Source organism: Palaemon carinicauda, chromosome 13 (assembly GCF_036898095.1).
Source record: "Palaemon carinicauda isolate YSFRI2023 chromosome 13, ASM3689809v2, whole genome shotgun sequence".
In the NCBI taxonomy this organism is placed as follows: domain Eukaryota; kingdom Metazoa; phylum Arthropoda; class Malacostraca; order Decapoda; family Palaemonidae; genus Palaemon; species Palaemon carinicauda.
The window spans coordinates 145,798,657-145,817,894 of record NC_090737.1 but is presented as its reverse complement, the minus strand read 5'-3'; the positions used below and the strand labels follow the sequence as shown (position 1 = coordinate 145,817,894).

The 19,238-nt window shown below is 37.1% G+C and overlaps 1 protein-coding gene across 1 annotated transcript in view; it reads left to right on the top strand.

Annotated features, from left to right (window-relative positions):
• Positions 1-19,238, top strand: part of kel (kelch protein) — a 660,870-nt gene that overhangs the window by 533,618 nt on the left and 108,014 nt on the right. Inside the window, exon 11 of the mRNA XM_068386033.1 lies at positions 17,400-17,540. Coding sequence (XP_068242134.1) covers positions 17,400-17,540 — 141 coding nt within the window. The remainder of the gene's footprint in view (positions 1-17,399; positions 17,541-19,238) is intronic.

The window sequence follows — 19,238 nt, the reverse complement described above, 5'->3', positions numbered from 1 at the left end:
GACAAAGAAAATGTGAAGAAGAAAGAAGGAGGGAACAAGAATCGATTCGCCTAAGAGAGGATGATCTTAGAAGAGAAAAAGAAAATGCTAGATTTACTGCCCTTATCCAAACTCTTGCACCTATCGTTCATTCTCATCTAGGTACTCCTACACCTGGCACAGAGGAAACTTGGGACTCCAATCAACCTGCTCTTCCACCTCCACAGAAAGCAAAGGCTCAAACACCACCCCCACTGAAAGCAGATGCAATATTTTAAATGATCAGGGAATGGAGACGTCGGTGGGATGACTATGTCAATATGGTGGATCTTTCTGTGCTTCCATGTGAAAAACAGATGATCTAGATGAGGATGTGTTTAATCCTTGAACGCACATTACAAATTTCTTCTTCCACAGATAAGTCTGTCGATGAAGTCCTCGACGCTCTACAATTGCATATAAAGGATTTGAGGAATGAAGTGCTTCGCCAATGAGAGTTGCTTAGCAATTTCTTTGTGAGACTTTGTTGCATCACATAAGTTGATTTGTGCTTAGATAATGCTTCTACATATGAAGAGACCCAGCTGAAAATGATTATCTTAATGGGTATCCGAGGTGTGGAGTTAGTCCAGAGGTTTATTGCCTTAGATGCCAATTCTCTGCTACAAGATTTGGTCACTGCCTATCGTATGATGCAGGTAAAACTGCAACTTCTGCCATACGTGGGCCACCCAGCAAGCCAGCTGCTTTATGCCAGTACTGTACTTAGCACGAACTGGATAAATGCCCCGCTGCCAACAGTACCTGCAAAAACTGTGACACTGTTGGTCATTGGTCCAGGACATTGAAATGTTCTGCCAGTGAAATCCAGTACCATCGTCACCGTATTAGACACTTCGATATATGCTGCAAGGATAACAAGAAAAATAGTCATCAAGACAGATCTTCAAGCAATAGTGGTGCTTCTTCATTTTCCAACAAACTACAAGATTCACAGACCAGCAGTTGTCGCTTAGGATCGCCTTCCACCATCTTCATGACGCCCAAACCTATCTGTGTACTCCTGTCATCTGACGATATCAAGTCTCACATCAAGATGTTACCACAGGTGCCAACGTCACTGTTATTGGACAACAATACCTTGATACCATGGGTATCTCTAGGAGCTGCTTGCGACCACCTCCATGGAATGTTATGTTCACCGCGGATGGGTCTCCGATGTCACCTGCTCTGGATGTATTATAAGCTACCCTTACCGTAGGCAAGCAGTCCTGTCATGCCAGGATTCAAGTTCACAAAAATGTGAAGTTCCAATTTTATCCTATGATCATTGTCAAGAACTGGTCATAATATCTCCAGACTTCCCCAAACCTATTTTTGAGGTCAAAGATGTCAAGAGGTGCAAGGAACTATTCTCTAAGCAACCACATTACCTTGGTCTCGAAAGAATATTTGAAGACAGCTCCTCTCAAGCCAATGACTGGTCCTCCCATGAGACTCCACCTGAAGGACGGTGCAGTTCCTTTTGCCATCCACACCTTAAGACAAATTCTGTTTGCTTTTAAGGACCAAGTCAAGGAAGAGCTTAATTCTATGGTGGCCCAAGGGATAATCAAACCTGCTGGTGATGACCCTTCAGTTTGGTGCCACACTCTTGTCGCTATTCCCAAGAATGGACAGGAGTACGTATCACTGTCGGCCTATCCAAGTTAAACAGACAAGTATCTCATCTAACCCGCCCTTCACCCACACCCTACACAGCTATTCGTATTGTGGACCCAAAGGCTCGTTACTTCGCCACAGCTGATGCTCTCTACGGGTACTGGCAAATGGAACTGGCAGAAGATCAACATTTAACCACCTTTATTACGCCCTATGGTCAGTTCATACATTGCAGAGGACTGATGGGCTTCGCAGCTACTGGCAACGCCTTCGGCCTGCGAGGTAATATGGCCCATCAAGGTGTCCAAAAATTGTGTTTAGGTCATAGATGACCTCCTCCTCTACGACGAAGACTACGTTACACACCATCATATCCTCAAAGTGCTCACTAGGTGCTGCAAGTTTGAGATCACACTCAACAAGGATAAATTTGGGGTCGCTGCCCTCTCCGTAAACTTCTGTGGGTACAATCTCTCAGGAAACGGCATTTCAGCTGATCAGCAGAAAATCATTGCCATCAGGGATTTCCCAACCCCTGCTAATATGACAGTCCTCAGATTGTTCATGGGATTGGTCAACCACTTAGCGGAGTTTACACTTGACATCTCATTGCAGCCCAACCTTTACGCCCCCAGATGAGGCCTAAGAGAACATTTGTTTGGACCTCCAACCAACCATAATGAAGCATTTCAACGCATCAAGGTAGCTCTTACTTGTCCACCAGTTCTCACCCGCTTTAATCCAGACCTACCTGGTGTTCTTCAAACGTATGCTTCACGCCTCATCAGCATTGAATATGCTCTTTTGCAGGACCATGGTAATGGACGCCTGCGTCTAGTTCAGTGTGGTTCTTGTTTTCTCGCTGATGCAGAAACATGCTATGCCACCATCGAGCTTGAGATGCTAGCCGCCGTAGACTGGTCATTGTCAAAGTGTAGGTTCTATCTAGCCGGCCTACAGTATTTTATTCTGATGACGGATCACTGGCCCCTCATACCAATTCTGAACAGTTATACGTTGGATGCCATCGAAAACTTCCATCTCCAGCATCTCAAGGAGAAGATCTCACCTTACATCTTTACAGCTGTGTGGCACGCTGGTAAGTTACTCTGTGTTCCAGATGCCTTGTCTCGAGCCCGGGTCAGCTACCCCACACATGAGGGAGGACAAGATCTCGGGTGCTGCTTCTGCTGCTCACCTCCGAACTGTCACCCCCAGATGCTGAAGCCTTGGTGAGGATGGGGCCTTACGTATTAACAGCTGGGCTCTAATGAACGAAGGGAACTGCTTTCCCACTGGATCTTGGTGCCCAATTGTTGATCCAACTAAATTAGTCAGCACTTTCTCTCTTCCTTTTGGTTATTTCTTTTATTCTCCCATCTCTTCCTCTTGGGCATGGACTTGTTTATGACTTTGGCTAGTTTGATTATACAGTAGTTTGACTGCTTTGGATTTGGCAAAGTGTGGGATGGATGGCATGCCATCTTAACCTGTACAAATTTTGACACCCTCACCCACTGGCAGACCCCATTGGGTGCAGTCTTAATCTGTTAAGAGTCGGGCTCCAGTGATCCGGTTTTAAGACACCCATATTTGCGGGTAATGGGTGAGCCCAGGCATTGGAGTCGTTGGTGGGAGGGGCTACCTACCCCCACTGACCAGTGTACGCCCACCTTAAGAGAGGTAGCCCCTCTCTAATAGAGGAATGGTCCCTGCTGAAGCCTCTTCTCGTGTTGGACCACATGGGATAGGAGGACTGACATCCATCGATAAGAGGTGGATAACCCGACTGGCTTCATCATTAAAAACTAACCCCTCTGTTGACGAGCTGTAAACTCTAAAAGACCATACTACTGATGCTCAAAAACAAAGTAACTTGGGTGACATAGAGAATTTTCGAATCCTTCATGTCACTCAAATTCCCATAGAAACTAATTGTGATGTGTTGTATAAATCATTTCAATGTTTAGGTCATATCAAAGAAATTAGAATGAGGCTTGAAAGTGACAAATGGGATTCATGGAAATGATTTGATGATCATTATAAAACATTCAATGCAGTGATATTATTAATATAAAAATCAATAATTTGAACATCAAGGGTGCTGTTTGCAATGGGGTACCTAAGGATCTAGATATATAGAAACCAGCAGATTAGATTGATAAAGGTATAGAGGCAGTTGTACCCTCCCAAAGAAAGCCTAAACCACCAAAGTGGCTTATTGCTCAGTCAAATGGGAGTACAGGAAATTATTTTAAGATATGTAAATTTCCTCAAAAGAAAGTAGGTACCATCGCACCAGAAGATATATCCCGTTTTGGAAAGAACAGTTTCCTCATAAGTGCTAAATCACAAACACAACCTGTTATACTATGTAATTTAAAGACAGAGAATGATGACATAAAGTTGGGTGTGCTGATGTACCTTTCCACATTTACATAGAAAATGAACGGATTAAAGTTCAAACTTTTAAGCAGAAGCCACTGTAATGTTTTAATTGCTTTACATATGGGGATCCATCTAAAGTTTGCAGGAACGATAAAAGGGTGTAGTACTTGCTCCAATGTTTACCATGGAGAATGTACACTATAGGGAAATTGTATAAACTTCAATTTGAATCATAAATCTACTGATATGGCCTGCCAGCAATATAATTTAGAAGAGGCTGCCCTCAATAAATCCAGTATCGAACACATAAGTGTTGGGCATGCCAAGAGACTATTGAGTAAATCAACTTGTTATGCAAAGGTATCGAAATCAGGAGGAAAAAGTAGGCCGGAGGCATCCAACCCACCTATTACTGCTAGTATTCCCCAAAAAAGAAATTTGCCATCTGATAAAATTCTGCATGATAGGGCAAGAATATCACCTAAGGCTTTGCTCACCTCTATTAAACCTTTGTCCCCCATTACAAAGAATAATACTAACCTCTCTCAGGCCATATCTTTGCCTGATTTGATGAAGGTTTCACATAAAACTGAGTTATCTGGTGCATCTGTAGTGGGGAACACACCAAAACCTGATACATCACCACCTGTTAATCGGAAAAGAGAGAGACCTCCATCTTTCTCACCCTCATCCATTAAAAACACCAACATCAAATAGATATGATGTTTTGCCTGTTGATGTTTCAGATCAACAAGAAAACTTCTTAAATCAATCAAAAATTAAAGTTGAGGTCCACCATCCCCCACAAGAATTAGGTAAAAATGACACTGAGAAGGCTAATATAAAACCTAACTTATCAAGACCCACACTTACGAAACCCACAGAAATTATTGTTAAATTAAAAACTGTCAATGGGAAGACCTCACCCAAGATGTCTTCCAGAAAATAATACATAGTTTTCTCCTCCAATTCGCAATGGAATTATCACGGTTTAAGGGCCAAATATGTAGAACTTAAGCTCTTGATTCACGAGCATTCCCCCATAATTGTATGTCTACAGGAGAGCAAGTATGATGCTAATACTCCTTGTCCTCGCGAATACGTTAGCTATAGGACACCATATGATCACCGAGTAGGGAGCCATGGCAGAATCTCATTTACATTCGTCGAGATGTTCCCCAAATATCTTTGTCTATCTGTACTCCTCTGCAGGCAGTGATTGTACAGATTGGTATAGGGAGAAAAAACACAATCTGTTCTCTTTACTTGCCTCCAAATGGTAACTTATTTGAGGTGACTCAACAACTCCCACAACCTTTTTCCTTACTAGGAGATCTTAACAGTAAGCATCCTTTAAGGGGTGATGTTTTGGAAAACATAAGGGGTAATATTATATCAATTTTGAAGAACGAAAATGTAGGACTCCTTAATACAGGAGAACCCACGCACTTTGATGTCCAAACAGGTACTTCTCTTATATTGACCTATCAATCGTAAGCTCTGTCTTCTCGATTTTAATTGGAGAACATTAGATGATTGGCATACTAGTGATCATGCACCAATCATTATAAACACCAACAATGGTCCACCTTTACAGAGATCACCACGATGGAATCTTAACAAGGCGGACTGGGTTAAATTTTGTGAGCTATTTGAAGTCGAGGGGAGTGCAGAAAAGTTTGAAAGTATTCATGATGCCATAGACCTACTGAATGGGACTCTCCATACAGCAGGAATCAATTCGATTCCCAAAACCACAGGATTTTTCAAACGACGACCAGTCCCGTGCTGGTCTTCAGAATTAACTGTCTTGCTCAAAGGCACCAAAAAATCTCTTGACTAGATTGCGTAGACGCCGTACCAGGGAAAATTTGATAGCGTACAAAAAATGTAGAGCACAGTTCCGTCGTGTCATGAAAGAAGCTAGGCGCCAATGTTGGTTATCTTTTGTTTCCGCAGTTAGCAGTAGAACAGCACCATATTTTATATGGAGGAAAATAAAAAAGATTGTAGGTAAATTTACCCCAAACCAACCACTAGTGTTGAAGGTGAACGGTCAGTATGTGACTGAACCAACTAATGTTAGCAATGCCCTGGCTGATAATTTTAAATGTATCAGGCAAGTGTGAAGCAGCTCCTGGTCCACAATATAGGAGCATTGAAGAAAAGAAAATTTCAAATTTTGCAACACGAAAAGAAGAGTCGTATAATTCTCATTTTACTGAAAGAGAATTTGATTCCGCACTTGCTACTTGTAACGATACACTCCCTGAACCCGATGGAATTCCATATGCAATGATTAAACATGTACCTTTTAATACAAAATTATTTAGTTTAACCATTATTAAAAGAATGTGGCATGGTCATAGTTATCGAAGTGTTTGGGAACTAAGCATTATTTTAGCCTTTTTAAAACCCGGTAAGGACAGTTTTTAGCAGAAAACTATCAATCAATTCCATTGACATCTTGCTTATGTAAAATCATGGGGAAGATGGTCAATGCAAGACTGTGGTACCTTGAAAAGAAGGGTATTTTATCACCCATCTAGTGTGGATCCAGGAAAATGCACTCGACAACTGATGTGTTGATACGACTTGAGTTTTCTATTTGTGAAGCCTTTGCTTCCAAACAGCACCATGTAACAGTCTTTTTTGACCTTAAGAAGGCATATGATACTGCATGGAGATATGGTATACTTAACCCTGGAACGGTACGGTGGGTCGTCCGCGACCCCGAGCGTCAAAAAAAAAGAGGTTTTTCTCACGTGACTCACCCCCGTGACTGAATTTGTGGGTGATCGACCTGCAGTAGGTGTCTCGCCTACACGCTCTAGTAGTGTCCAGATGTGCATTGCTGTAGCTGTACTCCTTCCCCGATTTCTGAGACGCGTCGGGGTCGAGCGCGACCGAGTTTACCCTTCTAAGGTAATTTGCATAATTATCAAAGTTATTACGTATTATGAAATTGTCGTAGAATGGTGCAACTTGTATAGGTTATCAGTTGTGGAAAGTCTTGGTGGATTGTTTGGCTACCATGTGCATGATTTTTTTTTTAGTTAAAATGTAGTTCATCACCACGAGGACCATTTTACCGCGAGTGCCCCTTTTTCATTTTTTTTCATTTTTTTGCCAAGTCATTTTTCCGTAAGATATTGCCAAATAGTGTCGTAAAACTTTTGCTTTTTTAGTGTGGGAAAGTGTGTCTAGATGATCTGGCTACCCATGCGTGACTTTGTTTTTGTCAGATACGACGTAGTTATTGGTATATTGGGTATTTAACTGCGGTTGCCAATTTCTGTTTTTTTCAATATTTGTAAAAATTTACTACGTAGTAAGGAATTGCCGTATATTATTGATTTTTTTTCATGTTTGTGTTAGAAAGTGTGCCTTGATGGTTGGGCTAACACGTGCATGTCTTTTTTTTTATCTGAGATGCCGTATATTAGAATGTTGGGCATTTTACCGCGAGTGCCCCTTTTTCATTTTTTTTCATTTTTTTGCCAAGTCATTTTTTCGTAAGATATTGCCAAATAGTGTCGTAAAACTTTTGCTTTTTTAGTGTTGGAAAGTGTGTTTAGATGATCTGGCTACCCATGCGTGACTTTGTTTTTGTCAGATACGACGTAGTTATTGGTATATTGGGTATTTAACTGCAGTTGCCAATTTCTGTTTTTTTTTTTCAATATTTGTAAAAATTTACTACGTAGTAAGGAATTGCCGTATATTATTGATTTTTTTTTCATGTTTATGTGTTAGAAAGTGTGCCTTGATGGTTGGGCTAACACGTGCATGTCTTTTTTTTTATCTGAGATGCCGTATATTAGAATGTTGGGCATTTTTCCGCGAGTGCCCCTTTTTATTTGTTTTGCATTTTTTTGCTTAGTCATGTTACCGTAAGGAATTGGCAAGTAGTGTCGCAAAACTTATATTTTTATAGTGTTGGAAAGTGTTTTTAGATGATCTGGCTACCTATGCCTATTTTTTTTTAGCCAGATATAGCGTATATATAGGTATGTGTTCGATTTTCCTGTGATTGCCATATTTTAGTTTTTTTCCCATTTCTTTCAAAATTACTACGTACTAAGGAACTATCACAGAGTAATGATTCATTTAGATGTTTATTTGTCGGAAAATGTGCCTTGATGGTTTGCCTAGCACGTGGCTGAATTTTTTTTTTCTGAAATGCGTATAATAAAATGGCCCTTTTTCCGCGAGTGCCCCTTTTTATTTGTTTTTCATTTTTTTACTTAGTCATGTTACCGTAAGGAATTGGCAAGTAGTGTCGCAAAACTTATATTTTTATAGTGTTGGAAAGTGTTTCTAGATGATCTGGCTACCCATGCCTATCTTTTTTTTTTTTTTTAGCCAGATATGGCGTATATATAGGTATATGTTCGATTTTCCTGTGATTGCCATTTTTTTGTTTTTTCCCATTTCTTTCAAAATTACTACGTACTAAGGAACTATCACAGAGTAATGATTCATTTATATGTTTATTTGTCGGAAAATGTGCCTTGATGGTTTGCCTAGCACGTGGCTGAAATTTTTTTTTTCTGAAATGCCGTATATTAGAATGGCCATTTTTCCGCGAGTGCCCCTTTTTATTTGTTTTGCATTTTTTTGCTTAGTCATGTTACCGTAAGGAATTGGCAAGTAGTGTCGCAAAACTTATAATTTTATAGTGTTGGAAAGTGTTTCTAGATGATCTGGCTACCCATGCCTATCTTTTTTTTTAGCCAGATATGGCGTATATATAGGTGTGTTCGATTTTCCTGTGATTGCCATATTTTAGTTTTTTTCCCATTTCTTTCAAAATTACTACGTACTAAGGAACTATCACAGAGTAATGATTCATTTAGATGTTTATTTGTCGGAAAATGTGCCTTGATGGTTTGCCTAGTACGTGGCTGAAATTTTTTTTTTCTGAAATGCCGTGTATTAGAATGTTGGCCATTTTTCCGCGAGTGCCCCTTTTTATTTGTTTTGCATTTTTTTGCTTAGTCATGTTACCGTAAGGAATTGGCAAGTAGTGTCGCAAAACTTGTATTTTTATAGTGTTGGAAAGTGTTTCTAGATGATCTGGCTACCCATGCCTATCTTTATTTTTAGCCAGATATAGCGTATATATAGGTATGTGTTCGATTTTCCTGCGATTGCCACTTTTTCGTTTTTTCCCATTTCTTTCAAAATTACTACGTACTAAGGAACTATCACAGAGTAATGATTCTTCTAGATGTTTATTTGTCGGAAAATTTTGTTTACTTCTTTTTTGATTGAATATCATCAAATTTTTTTAGCTAAAATATTATATTGTTTTACATTTTTTTTTTTCGATTTTATTTCCCTTCAAAAAAATTTCTTTGGGTCAGAATTTTAATTTTATAGTCGTAAAATAATCGACAATTATCCAGCAACCCACCATACAATTTTTATGCATATCCAAGAATAATTAGATTAGTAAATAACACCTTGAAATTGACATACCCTTCCTACATTTCAAGTGGCAGATTAGGGAGTCTGAGTCAGTGTGGTTGGCGGCCATTTTGTGGACATATCCGAAGCGTAAGTTGCCCTATCTATATATATTCTTGTTCCCTATAGAATTTGTGATATTTTGGTATATTTTTACCTGCATAAATATCATATTATATATTAAATATATGTATTTTTTTACGAAATTTCTAAGTACTCAAAAAATGACCTTTAGATATGGCCCCTGATATAAATGTAATTTACAAAATAATGAAGATTTTTTTTCATATTTCTATTTTAGGATAACATATGTTTATTCCCTAAAAAAAATAGCCACTTCCTATTTCATTTGGGTACCCAAAAAAATTCATGAAATTTGGATAATTTTTTTGGCCAAAAAAAGTTACCCTTTTTTTCTCATTTCAGATCTTCACCTCCATGGGTCTGACTTCATCCAAAATACATCAAGATGTGTCCTAAACATTCAAGAATCAATTCCTAAAAGGATTTGTGTATATATGTATAAACTTTTTTTTATGAATCTTTATGTAAGGTCTTTTTTTCTACTTAATTTTTTAAAATATTTATAATAAATAGTTTTTCTGCAGATGAGTAGTATTTATCTTTACAGTTGTTTTAAGCATTCTTTGAAGTTTTTTTTGGCAAAAGAAAAAAGGAGGTTACTGCAAAAACTGATTTTTCAAGAATTTTTTTTGGCGTCGGGGTCGCTCGCGTCCGAGTATACCCTTAAAGGGGTGTCCGAGGAGCGTACCTATCCAGGGTTAAAAACCCTACATGATTTGGGAATACGAAGAGAGCTACCATTGTTCATTCAATCATTTATATCACATAGATTTTTGCAAGTGAGAGTCAGGGAAACCCTCTCTGAAAGGAAATGTCAGGAAGAAAGATTCCTAGGGTAGTGTGCTAAGTGTAACCTTATTTCCACTAGCTATTAATGGAACATCCTCAGTCATTCCTCGAGACATTCTCTCAACACTATTTGTAGATGATCTCTCCATATCATTTGTTGGAGCTAGAATGGCAATGGTTGAGAGAAAACTACAACTCTCAATTGACAAAATTATTCAGTTGGCTGATATGAATGGATTTAAGTTTTCGACAAGCAAAACTATTACAGTATTGTCCATTTCTGTCGTATCCGGGAGTACATCCAGACCAGGATATATACATAAAAGGTTTATGGATCCCATGTTGTAGGTGAAGATAAATTTTTAGGATTGTTTTCTGATTGTAGGCTTACCTGGGTTCCTCACTTAAAAGCTTTAAAAGCTAAATGTCTTGAGGCTCTGAATCTTTTAAAAGTAGTTATAGGTGTGAAATATACTCCTCAGCCACCCTAAGTCGACTAAAGATTTTAGATTCTATACACCATACTGGTATCAGATTGGCCACAGGAGCCTTTAGAACTTCACCTATCCCAAGCCGCCTTGTTGACACCTGAAAGTCACCTTTAGACCTTCACCGAAAGTATTCTATTATTCGGTGTTGGTTTAGGTTACAAAGACTCCCTAATTTCTTAGCCTTTCAGACTGCAAGCCTTGTAAGGCACTCAACATACTTTGAGATGTACACAAAATATCCTCAACCTTTTGGTTTTCAGGTGAAACAATTATGGAATATTCTTGATATAATTAGAAATAAGGTGCTTTCATTTAAGATATCATCAACCCCTCTGTAGAAATTACAAAAGATATCGTTTTGTAAATATTTTATTGGTGTAAAAAAGAATATGACTGACTCAGAAGCCAGATCTTTTTTTTTCTTTTAACATGTTGCAGAACATAGAGAATCAACTTTTATATATACTGATGACTCCAAATCTGATGCTGGCGTTGGATTTGGAGTGCATAGTAATGGTTTTAATCATATAGGTGTACTTCTTCTAACAGTTTCCATATTCACTGCGGAACTGTATGACATAATAACCGCTATTGAGAAAATAGTGTTGGAGAAGAAGGGTAATTTTACCATATTTAGTGATGCAAGAAGTGTCCCTCAAGCTTTAGAAGTTTTTAATTCCAGTAACCCTTTAGTTTTAAAGATTTTAGAATGGATTTTTATTGTTGGACCGAGAGGTATAATGGTTCAATTTTGTTGGGTTCCAGCACATGCAGGTTTGTCTGGGAATGAGAATGCAGATTTACTGGCAAAGAATGTTGCATCCGAGTTGCTACCAAGAAAGTATCCCATTCCTTGTAATGATTTCCTACATACCATCAAGAAATTGTTTTATGATAATTGGCAACAGCACTGGGATAGTGTACATGGCAATAAAATGAGAGAAATAACAAATGTCATATCTCCTTGTGGGTATAACATGATGCCCTGAAAGTGGGAAACGTCTCTTGGTCGTCTCCGCATTGGTCACACTCGGTTGACACATAAGTTTCTGCTAAAGGGCCAACACCAACCTTATTGCGATGCCTGTTTGGTACCTTTAACAGTGAGCCATTTGTTTACCAAATGGACCAATTGTAGCAACTTAAGAAATAGATATCTGTTTAAGGGTCGAGGTGAGGATGGCAAGTTCATTAATGCCAAGATTCTTGGACCTGTGTCCTACTATGCTAGCGGCATATCAAGACCATCTCTGAAGAAACCTACAGGTAATAATGTTAGATTAAAAACTGCAAATGGGAAGACCTTATCCAAGATATCTTCCAGAAATAATCCATAGTTTTCTCCTCCATTTTCCAATGGAATTGGCAGAGTTTAAGGGCCAAATATGAAGAAGTTGAGCTCCTAATTCATGAACATTCCCCCATAATTGCATGTGTTCATGAAAGTATGCTTGATGCTAACATTTCTTGTCCTCAAAAGTATGTTAGCTATAGAACACCAAATAATCGACAAGCAGGGACCCATGGCGGAAGTCTCATGTACATTTGTCGAGATGTTCCTGAAGTACCTATGTCTATTCGTACACCTTTGCAGGCAGTGGTTGTATAAATTGATATAGGGAGAAAATATACAATATGCTCTCTGCACTTGCCTCTCAATGATTATATTTTGTATGATAATTTAGTAGAGGTCATTCCACAACTCCCTCAACCTTTTCTCTTACTGTGAGATATGAATGGTAGACATCCTTTATGGGGTGATCTTTTAGCTAACACAAGGGGCAATATTATATCATCAATTGGGGAAAATGAGGATGTCGGGCTCCTCAATACAGGAGAGCCCACACACTTTTATGTCCAAACAGATACGTTGCCATGTATTGACCTATCAATTGCAAGCTCTAACAGCCTTCTCGACTTCAGTTGGAGTATATTAGATGATTGGCATATTAGTTATCATGCACCAATCATTATTAACACCAACAATGGTCCGCCTTTACAGAGATCTCCACGATGGAATCTTGACAAGGCAAACTGGGATAGATTTCGCAAGCTAAGCAAAATTAAAAGGAATGCAGAACAGTTTGACAATATTGATGCCATACACTTACTGAATGGAATCCATCATACAGCAGTAGTTAATTCAGTTCCAAAAACAACAGGGTTATTCAAACAACGACTAGTCCCCTGGGGGTCTTCAGAACTAACTGCCCTGCAGAGAGCCACAAGAACATTTTTAACTTGATTGCGTAGGCGCCGTACTATGGACAATTTGATTATATACAAGAAATGTAGAGCACAGTTCTGTCACGTCCTGAAAGACGCTAGGCGCCAGTCTTGGGTATCTTTTGCTTCCTGCATTAACAGCAGAACACCACCATCCTCTGTGTGTAGGAAAGTGAAAAAGATAGTTGGCAAATTCACCCCCAATCCACCACCTGTGTTAAAAGTGAATGATCAGTTTGTGACTGGATCAACTGAGGTTAACAATGTCCTGGCTGATCATTTCTCAAATGTATCCTGCAAGTGTGGAGCAGCTCCTGGTCACCAGTATAGGAGTATTAAAAAAAAGAAAATTTTAAATTTTGCAACAGGAGGGGAAGGGTCATACAATTCTCCTTTTACTGAAAGATAATTTGATTCTGCACTTGCTACGTGTAATGCTACAGCCCCTGGATACGAGGGAATTCCATATGCAATGATTAATCATGTACATTTTAATACCAAGTTATTTATTTTAAGCATTATTAACAGAATACAGCATGATCATAGTTATCCAAGTGTTTGGGAACTAGCCATTATTTTAGCCTTTTTTAAAATCCGGCAAGGATAAGTTTTTAGCAGCAAACTATCAACCAATTGCATTGACATCTTGTTTATGTAAGCTCATGGAGAAGATAGTCAATGCAACACTGATGTTGTACCTGGAAAAGAAGGATGTTTTATCACCCATCCAAAGCGGAATTAGGAAAATGCACTCAACGACTGATGTGTTGATGCGACTTGAGTCCTCTATTTGTGAAGCCTTTTCTTCCAAACAGCACCATGTAACAGTCATTTTTAACATTGAAAAGGCATATGACTGTGCATGGAGATATGGTATACTGAAAACCATTCATGATTTGGGATTACGAGGAGAGCTACCATTGTTTATTTAATCATTTATTTTGAATAGATTTTTTCAAGTTATAATGGGGGAAACCCTATCTGAGAGGAAATATCAGGAAGGAGGAGTTCCCCAGGGTGTGTACTAAGTGTAACCTTATTTGGACTAGCCATTAATGGGGTATCCTCTGTCATTCCTCAAGATGTTCTCCCAACACTATTTGTAAGATGATCTCTCCATATCATTGGCTGGAGTTAGAATGGCAATGGTTGAGAGAAAACTAGAAATTACAATTGATAAAGTTCAGTTGGCTGATATGATTAGGTTTAAGTGTTTGACAAGAAAAACTACTGGTGTTCATTTTTGTTATATTCGAGGATTACATCCAGACCCGGATATATACATCAAATGTCAACTGATCTCGTGTAAGTGAAGCTAGATTTCTAGGGTTGATATTTGATTGTAGACTAACATGGGTTCCTCACTTGAAAGCCTTAAAAGTAAAATGTCTTGAGGCTGTGAATATTTTTATCTCCTCCTTCATAGGGGCCAGGCCGCAAAACTGTTTTAAAGTCCTTAATTTTTCAAAAATTAGTTATGGATGTAAAATATACTCCTCAGCCACCCCAAGACTACTAAAGATTTTAGATTCTATACACCATGCTGGTATCAGATTGGCCACAGGAGCCTTTAAAACTTTGCATCGTAGATATTTTGAATTACACCCAAAATCTCCTCAACCTAATGGTTTCCGGGTATAAACATTAGTAGATAGTCTAGATATAGGTAGAAGTAAAGTGTTCCCATTTAGGATATCATCAACCCCTCCATGGAAATTACCGGAAATATCTTTTTGTAAATATTTTATTGGTATAAAAATGAGCATGACTGACTTAAAAGCCATGTCGCTCTTTATGGAACATGTTGAAGAACATAGAGATTCAACTTTTACATATACTGATGGCTCCAAATCTGATGCTGGCATTGGATTTGGAGTATATAGTAGTGCTTTTATTTGTAGAGGTTCACTTCCTTTAGTATCCTCTATATATACTGCCGAACTATATGGCATTCTAACTGCTAATGAGGAAATAGCGTTGAAAGACAAGGGCAATTTTACCACTTTTAGTGATGCAAGAAGTGTCCTACAAGCTTTAGAAGTTTTTAATTCCAATATCCCTTTAGTTTAAAAGATTTAAGAGTGGTTTTTTATTATTGGAGTGAGGGGTATAACAGTTAGGTTCCAGCACATGTAAGTGTGTCTGGAAATGAGAGGGCAGATTTACTGCCAAAGAATGCTGCATTTGAGTTTCTACCAAGAAGGTATTCCATTCTTTGTAATGATTTTTTACCTAGCTTTAAGAAGTTGGTTTATGATAATTAGCAACAACATTGGGGTAGTTTTGTTCAAAATAAGATAAGAGAAATAATGAATTTTATATCCCCTTGGAGATATAACATGATGCCCCGAAAATGGGAGACTATTCTCTGTCGTCTCTGCATTGGTCACATTTGGTTGACACACAAGTTTCTGCTAAAGGGCCAACACCAACTGTATTGCGGCGACTGTTTTGTACCTTTAATAGTGAGGCATTTGTTACCCCAAATATAACAGCCGAAGAAATAGATATCTGTTTGAGGCTCGAGGTAAGGATGGCAGGTTCATCCTTGCCAAGATTCTTGGACATGATATGTCCTACTATGTGAGCATCATTTTTAGATTTATTTCATAAGCAGGTCCTCTGAAAACTATTTAACTTTTACAATTACATATTGAATTCTATGGTTTTAATTGAATACTCTTTTATTTCTATATATAATAAATGATAATGGCATCAATGACCTTAGATGTCAGGATGCCAGAAAACTTTAAATCAATCAATCAATCAATCAATCTTTTTCCCACTGTGTTAGCTACTATGCTATGCTAGGGATAAATTCTATTACTTCGTGTGGTCAAATCTATTTACTTCCTTCTAGGAATGGCACATGAATTTTGTCTGATTATTAGTATAGGCAATTTTTAAAACAAGGTTATCTTGAATTTTACCTGTAATTCCTATATTTTTTTTTAACTAATATATAAATTACAAGGATTCGTTGCTTTTTTGCAGTATTCAAGATTTAGATATAATCCACTTACAATGAAAATCAACAAAACAAAATTTATAGAACGTAGTAGCATATCACTCGATCAAAAATTTCTCCATACAGGAGAAGAGCAACAAAATCTAAAGCTTGTCAAAGCCTTTGTAATATAGTTACTAATTAAAGGTTGCATTCTCAAATGTACCATTTGTTCTCTGTTGTTACCATCAAACACTTTCAGTTTTAAGCTTTTTATCATATAATAGATTGCAGGAAATAAATTAAAATATAGTAGTGAATGTTAAATCATATTTATTAGTGTCATTTGGAATGTTTTGATGTCTTGTGTAATGGATTCATTTGCAATATTTTGATTTCTTGTATAATGGATTTATCTCCAATTATTTGATGTCTTTTATGTGCTTGCTTAATTTGATGTATTTTGCAAAGGATTCCTTTGGATTATTTTGATGTCTTGTGTACTTTCTTTATTTGGAATATTTTAATGTATTATGTAATGGATTCATTGGGAATTTTTTTATGTTTTGGCAAGAAAATATCTAATCCATTTTATATGGCAAGTGAAATATTAATTTCATTGTAGCCATTTTTTTTTGTAGTTTACATAGGAGATATTTATTTTAATATTATTCTTAAAATATTTATTTTTTCCTTGTTTCCTTTCCTTACTGGGCTATTTTCCCTGTTGAAGCCCCTGGGCTTATAGCATTCTGCTTTTCCAACCAGGGTTGTAGCTTAGCAATTAATGATAATAATAATATTAATAATAATAATAATAATAATAATAATAATAATAATAATAATAACAGAGTATTGTAATTAAAACAAAAAACTTTGTTGTGTCATGCAACAGAGGAGTTTTAACCTAGTGGTTTTCATAATCATTTTTGATTAATTATTAGAAATTTTGTGCACAGATCTGTTGATATTCATGTTGTGAAAATTAGATATAATATAGTAATAGGCAGGCAAAGTCATGATCATTACTATTGTCATTATTTTAATGTCAAATTAACCTTGGGTGAAGGCTAATTTGTTATGTACGATAAAATTGAAAAATGGTTAGCATTTCACAATGCATTATTTGTATATTGTATACCACAATAACTCATTAATTTATCCATGCCAGTTCTTATAATCTGTCAAAGCCAAAATGTGTGTTGATTTTGTTAAAATATGTTGAAGATGTGATTCATTTGTATATATTTCATTTAGGCCTAGTACCAAGGATTATTACACATTTATAAGTATAAGTATTTTTGTCAATATATTAAAGCTAAACATATGAAGATTCATGAATCATGTATTCTTTCAATCAGGTTGGCGGTTTTGATGGGTCTACTGGATTAAATAGTGCTGAGATGTATGACTCAAAGTCTTACGAGTGGCGTATGATTGCGCCAATGTCTACAAGACGGTCTTCAGTTGGCGTTGGTGTTGTTAGTGGACTTCTTTATGCTGTAAGTCTTTTGTGTTTGTATTTGTAGAACAGTGAATTAACCTTGTTTTCCTTTATTGGTATTAGAGGAAATTTCTTGCTTGTGAGTTTCAATTGAAATTGAGGTAAATGATTACATTAGCATATATTAGTTGTAAAACCTATACCTAACGTGTGACCATTTACGTATTTAAGAAATTCCTCTGCCTTATTTATCCATAAACTGCTGAAGCTTCCACAACATTGCTGCTTCATGTACCTATACAGGAAGTTCATCAACAGTACTCTCAATATCCTTACAAACAATATTAAACTTTTTTGCATACTAAATTTTATTATATTTTGGCAATTTCATACCTTATATCTGTTCAATGCTTTATGAGCCCTGGTCTCCTCTTTATTCCCCTCTTAATGAGAGAACGCCTTGAAAAAGTCATTGAGCTTCAGCATGGCACATCATTCTCGTGCTGAAACTTGATGATGTGCAAGAGAGCTGTCGAACTTGAGGATATGGCTTCCCCAGTTTGAATCTAAATCTCTCTCTCTCTCTCTCTCTCTCTCTCTCTCTCTCTCTCTCTCTCTCTCTCTCTCTCTCTCTTAATATTACTTCAACCTTCTCCTGATTTTATAAACTTACTTTCGTGTTGCTGTCCCAACTCTATGAGAAAAATTTCCCTTATTTATATACATATATATATATATATACATATATATATATACAGTATATATATATATATATATATAGATATATATATATATATATGTATATATATGTATATATATATATATATATATATATATATATATATATATATATATATATATATATATATATATATATATATATATATATATATATATATATATATATATATATATATATATATATATATATACACATATATATATATACATATATATATAGATAGATAGATAGATAGATATAAATATAGATATAGATATATATAATTTCTTTTTTGGCCTGGATATTTCTGCATCCATTATAGCTGCTGACATGGATGTTTCTATATCCTTTATTACTGCCTGCTTCAATGAATGGGAGGAGGTGTCACGGTTGGGAGGTATTTGCATTTAAAGCTATATGTGAGAGTATTGGATAATCTCAGCCATCCCGAAGATGGTTTGGACCTTTTTGGCGAAACTATTCTCAAGTGTTGGGGTATCAGAATCCAGGGGGATCCAATGCTTGGGGTAGGACTCTCGGCTTTTGGCCGGAAGCCCATCATCACAGATTTGGGGAGGATGATTCCATAGTTTCTTGATCTCAGACTTAACAGGCAGGTTCAGCTTAAACCTGTTCCTCTATATCAGTTTTGATGCTATCCTTTGGGTAGGATATGGAGTGGACCATCTGGGAAGTATATTCTCATTGTCCCGATAGTGGAAAGGGCAAATTTCCTTTCTGACGTTTGATGGCCTAATATTCTCGAGCAGGTAAATCAAACTAATCACTTTCTCTATCTCAACCTCATCTTATGAATTCTTTAAGTAACGAACCCCCATCCCCTTGACACACTGACTCTTCCCCAGTACTGTTGACGATCTCTGCTAATTTAATTAAAGAAATTTCAGTTGACGACTTGGGAATAAAAAAGAAACCCTCTACAGATGTTTTAAAACCAAGTAAGTCGGGTAACAAAGGGAAACTTCAAATCCTTCATGTTACCCAAATTCCAATAGATACTGATTATGACATGCT